A 5574-nucleotide genomic window follows, 5' to 3' on the forward strand; every position below is an offset into this window, starting at 1 on the left:
TCATCAACCTTTCCCTTAATAGGGATATAATTAACATTTATGTGTTTGCTTTTGCTCTTGATAGTCTACATAGTTTGCTTAAGTGTATTTATTTATTGAGGGCAGTCTTCTCTCTGTCTCACCCACTCTCTTGCCCTGTATCACTCCTCCTTGCTTCCCTGCCTGCCTGTCCTTTGTTCTCTCCTTCATACACTCACTCATTCATTTATTCATCTATTTAACTTCTATGTGCCAGACATGGGGCATTAGAGTGGTGGATCAGACAATGAACTGGACCTTATGAAACTCACCTTCCTGAAAATTTTACTACAGTAAAATATAAGTCTTATGAGAGCGGACATAGAGGATGCTGTTTTATGCATCAATTTAGCTAGGCTGTAGTACCCAGTTACTTAATCAAATGCTAATCTAGATGTGGCTGTGAAGGTATTTTGAGGACGTGATTAACACCTAACTATCAGCTGACTTTAAGAAAAGGAGATTATTCTCAACAATGTGGGTGGGCCTCATCCACTCAGTTGAAAGGTCTTTAAGAGTAAAACTCAGGTTTCCCTGAGGAAGAATAAATCCTCCCTGTGGACTGCAGTGTCAGTTCCTGCCTGCCCTACAGATTTTGGATTTGCCCAGTGTCACGGAATGATTTGTGTCCCCCCAAAATATCTGTCAACTTGGTTAGGTCGTGATTCCCAGTATTGTGTGACTGTCCACCATTTTGTCACCTGATGTAATTTTCCTATGTGTTGTAAATCCTATCTCTATGATGTTAATGAGATAGGATTAGTAGCAGTTATGTAGACTCAATCTACAAGATTAATCTACAACTTAAGCCAATCTCTTTTGAGATATAACAGAGAGAAGCGAGCAGAGAGACAGGAGGACCTCATACCACCAAGAAAGCAGCACCAGGAGAAGAGCACATCCTTTGGACCCAGGGTTCCTGTGCAGAGAATCTCCTAGACAAGGGGAAGATTGATGACAAAGATCTTTCCCCAGAGCCAATAGAGAAAGAAAGCCTTGCCCTGGAGCTGATGCCCTGAATTTGGACTTGTAGCCTACCAGACTGTGAGAGAATAAATTTCTCTTTTTTAAAGCCATCCACTTGTGGTATTTCTGTTATAGCAGCACTAGATAACTAAGACACCCAGCTAGATCCCACAACTACATAAAAAACAAAAAATGAAACTGGTTGCCAACTAATCAACTCCGACTCATAGCGACCCTATAGGACAGGATGGAACAGCCCCATAGGGTTTCCAAGGAGTAGCTGGTGGATTTGAAATGCTGGCCTTTTGGTTAGCAGCTGAGCACTTAACCATTGTGCCACTAGGGCTCCACAACTACCTAAGAAATAGATATACAGATATTTAGATATACAGAGATCTATATATCTTAAGGAGTCCTGGTGCCACAGTGGTTAAGCACTCAGCTGCTAACCGAAAGGTGGGCAGTTCAAACCCACCAGACACTCCACAGGAGAAAGATGTGGCAATCTGCTTTTGTAAAGATCACAGCCTTAGAAACCCTATGGGGTGGTTCTACTCTGTCCTATAGGGTCACTATGAGTCACAATAGACTTGATGGCAACAGGTTTTGGTATATACCTTACCTGTTCTTTTTCTCTAGTAAAAACCCGACTGATACAGGTGCTAAGGTGCTTTATGCCTCCCTCTCTCTCCTTTTCTCCCCTCCTCCACCTCATTTTTCCCTTTCTTCTCTTATCCCCATATAAACTCTTTCATTCCCTCTCCCTGGACTCTCTCACTTCTTTGCTCCTTCTTTTCTATCTCCATCTCTTTCCTCCTCTTTCATCTTCTTTCTCTCCCTTTCTCTGATTTCCTCTCTTCCTCCCTCTTTCTCTTCCTGTATTTCCTTCCATCCATCCCTCCGCTTCACCCTGAAACCTGATAATGCTAGGTTCCCACTTTAAAAGACGCTTTCCCCAACTCCAGTTCCATGCATGCGGGGGCAAGCGCGCGCGCGCACACACACACACATACACACACGCAGTCACATTCAGGCTCACACACTCAGCACCTCACTTCAGAATTTCAAGCATTTGATCCCTGTCACTTGAGGGGCAAGGGGAAAATTGCCACTTCCTCTCACTGAAGTCAGATGCAGAAGCACGTACAACTCAAGGGAGTCAGAGTTCCATGGTGAGCCGGAATTCATTGAATCTTACCCAGAATTTTCAGTGAAGGGGTAACAGTTTGGCATCTATCAGTTTATAGATCCTTTTCTGCATATATTAATTACTGCACTGTATCATCACAGCCCTGTGAGGTTAGGTAGGCACTGTTATCATTATCATCATCATCATCTCCACTTACAGACCAGGAACCTGAGGCTGAGAGAGATAAGCACTTGCTCAAAGTCTCACAACTATCCATCTTAGCTCCTCTAACAAAGCTAACCACTAGTTCATGATAGCAGCTCACAGCAAAATGGAAGTGAGACCTTTGCTCCTGAGATTGCCCACCTCTATGTACCAGTGCCTGCCACATATATCCTAAGGACAGGGCTGTGCCTAAGTATTTCTGCATCTCTCAGGGATCTTAATCTGAACCTCAGCTTCTCTGCCTGCATATATATGGATGTGATCACATATGTGCATGCACACACACACTGCTTATATAGGCACACCCTGTTTCCCAAACTTCCCCAACCTACTAGTTTTAACCTCCTTTTCAACTCCCCTCATCTCCATATTTACCTCCCAGTTGGACATGCTTAAATTGACAGATAAAAATTTTGCCCCTTGCCCATTTTTTTTTTTCACTCTAGGACCCTGTTTCTACTTCCTGCAGGTGCCCCCCACTCACTCACACACACACACTCTCCATTCCCTCCAAGTTGGTGTTATCAGCTTACTTAGATGTTGAAAATCTCCCTCCAAGTGAGAGTCTCTTTATCACTGCCCCATCGTGCTCAGCCAAAGGCAAAAGAAGACCCTTGTGGAGCATACTCACAGTCAAGCTTTGTAAGCTTCCCTTGGTGTAAAATACCAGAAGGATATCGAAGGCAATGATCACAGTCAGCCCAATGCAGAAGGCTTTGGGGAAGTTTCTCCCAAGCATCATCTTGCGCCCGAGGCTCTCCCAGCTCCCTGCACAGCTGAGCGTGTCACTGCCCAGGCAGGTGGAAGCTCCGAATCTTGTGAGCTTTGTCTCTGGCAGGCTGCATGGATGACGCCCTGCCTGTTGAGCCAGATACTCTCCAGCTGGGAAAGCTGTCACAAGCTGCCAGCTTCTCCCTGGGCAGCATCAGATGTGTGGAGTATGCCATGGCAGCCGCCCCGTGATGGGTAGGTCACCTGGGCACCCCTTGCACTGCTTCAGAAATCAGGTGAATGCTTCCTCCTAGAGATGGCTCAGGCTGTCTGGTTGAGAGGCTTTCTCTTTCTGCTCTGTTTTTGTTTTGTCTCTCCAGCAGAGCAGATGAGCTCTGGTTGTGAGAGTTCAAGAGAGAAACAGGATGAGAAAGGAATCCACAAGGTTGGAAGCTTCTGTACTGTATGCATGGTTTTTGGGAGCAGGATGGCATCTTAGATGTCTTTTTTTCTAACTCTACAGGGCCTTGAACATAGTAGGTGTGCACTGCTCAACAAACTAGAAGCAAGATTTCCCTGCTGGTTTCTGGGACCCCCATGCCTGGAACCAAGTAGAGATGAGCTGGAGGCAGCCCCTGGGGGCGAGCGTCAGGGATGACTTTGCTTCACTGGTCTCTGCCCTCTTCTCGCCTTCTACACAACTGTACACTGGGGCTCGACCATCCCCCAGCTCACAGTAACTCCTCTGCCTCCACACCTCACACTTCTATACATTTTGGACAAACTAATTCTCATCATTGTGCATTAAACACTCACAATTTTTCCCCAAAGACAAAAAGTTCTCAGTCCAATGTTGGGTCCTTTCATAATCATATCTCTGTCTGTGTCCCGGAGCCTTGGACTGTTTGCTAGGTCCCCAAACAGTGTATGCAGACGAGTGCTGAGGCAGACATGTAAATTAAAGTAAAGAAACGGCTTTGGAAAAGCAGGTAGAATGCAAAAGAACAAAATGAAAAGTTCTTTGGTTTTTCACGTATAGAAAAATGTTTCCCAGGGTTCCATCTACATATTAGAGTCTAAACAAATAAAATATGCATGATTCCTTCCGGTTCCGCAACAAAATGGAGTAGACACACTTATCTCTATTCTTCCCACTAAGGGCAGCTAAAAACCCTGGACATTATGTATAAAACAAATGTAAGAGGACTCTGGAAGATGGAAAGAAGAAGGAAGATGGGCTAAGATCTAGGAATCAGAGGAACAACATGGCAGTGAGTTCCCTGGGCTTTCTTTTTGCCTAATATATCCTAGACTGGAACCTGGAAACACCAGTGGGCACAGACAATAAACACTCTGAGAAAAACCTGCTGTCTCCAGCTAGAAGAACAGGAAAGGGCAGCTTACCAAGAAAAAAAAACATTTAGACAATAATTGCCCTACTCCAATCAAACACCACTGAAAAACCTGTGGTACTACCCCATCCGCATTAACAAAGTTCAAGTGGGGAGCCTACACATGTAGTAAAATGGCATAGAACTATACACACATGGTACCAAAGCCAATTTCTTGGTTTTGTTATTGTACAATGGTTACATAAAATATAACCATTGGGGGGAAACTGGGTGAAGGGTACACCGAACTCTTCTGTAGTATTTGCAAATTTTTGTGAATCTACAATTATTTTAAAATAAAAAGCTTTAAAAAAAAAGAAAAGAAAAAGAATGATCCCTGACCTACATGAACTCAACTGCTGAAGTGGATCACTTTCTGAAATTGCAAACTCTTTATTAAAAACATGCAAAAGAATAGTGGTTACCTCTAGAGATAGTGAGGATTAAAGAACTAAGGGATAGAGATAGGAAGGAGACTGACTCTTCACTGTACCATTTTTTTAAAATATATTTTAAATTTTTTATCATGTTACATGAATTATCTGTTAAAATAAATAAAATAATTTAACAAAAATTTGCATCATAATCTATGTCACCTTATTGCTTTTTGGAATAGATCAGAAGTTCACTAAGCTAGAGAGACCAGCAAGTATTTCTTTCTCCGTAGTCTTTGCCTGTACCTATCCTTCTTCTCCTGAAAGGGCTGATGAGACTTCTCAGAAACTGAGATATGTTCGTGTTTTTTTTAGAATACTAAGTACCCCTCATGAATCCAGTCACTGTTAAGAGCACTGAGGCAGTGGTTCTGAAACATTAAAGACCATAAAAATTACCTGGGTAGCTTAGTAAAAATGCAGGTGCCCAGGACCCAAGCCTAAAGAGTCTAATCCTGTGGGCCTATTATGGGATTTGGGCATCTGTATTTTAACAAATGTCCCATACAAATAAGCTTACATCTCTGCCCCGAGGGAGCTCAGAAATCTACGGGGGAGATTGGCTGATTTATAATTAGAGTCAATGTAATTAGAATCCTGTAAGAGGCACCAGTATAGGCCAGGGGCCACAAAGGGCAAGTGACCATTCTGCCTGAATGGCTATGTGTCTTAGGGTTCTCTAGAGAAACAGAACCATATA

The 5574-nt window shown here is 43.3% G+C and overlaps 1 protein-coding gene across 1 annotated transcript in view; it reads right to left on the reverse strand.

The window, feature by feature from the left end:
- The window catches only part of GALNT8 (polypeptide N-acetylgalactosaminyltransferase 8), a 60350-nt gene extending 57270 nt beyond the window's left edge, over positions 1–3080 (reverse strand). Inside the window, 2 exon segments of the mRNA XM_012556895.1 lie at positions 2872–2903; positions 2905–3080. Of these exon segments, the coding sequence (XP_012412349.1) occupies positions 2872–2903; positions 2905–3080 (208 nt within the window).
- Between the last annotated feature and the right edge of the window lie 2494 nt (positions 3081–5574).

The sequence above is a fragment of the Trichechus manatus genome, unplaced genomic scaffold (assembly GCF_000243295.1).
Source record: "Trichechus manatus latirostris isolate Lorelei unplaced genomic scaffold, TriManLat1.0 scaffold00081, whole genome shotgun sequence".
Lineage (NCBI taxonomy): Eukaryota > Metazoa > Chordata > Mammalia > Sirenia > Trichechidae > Trichechus > Trichechus manatus.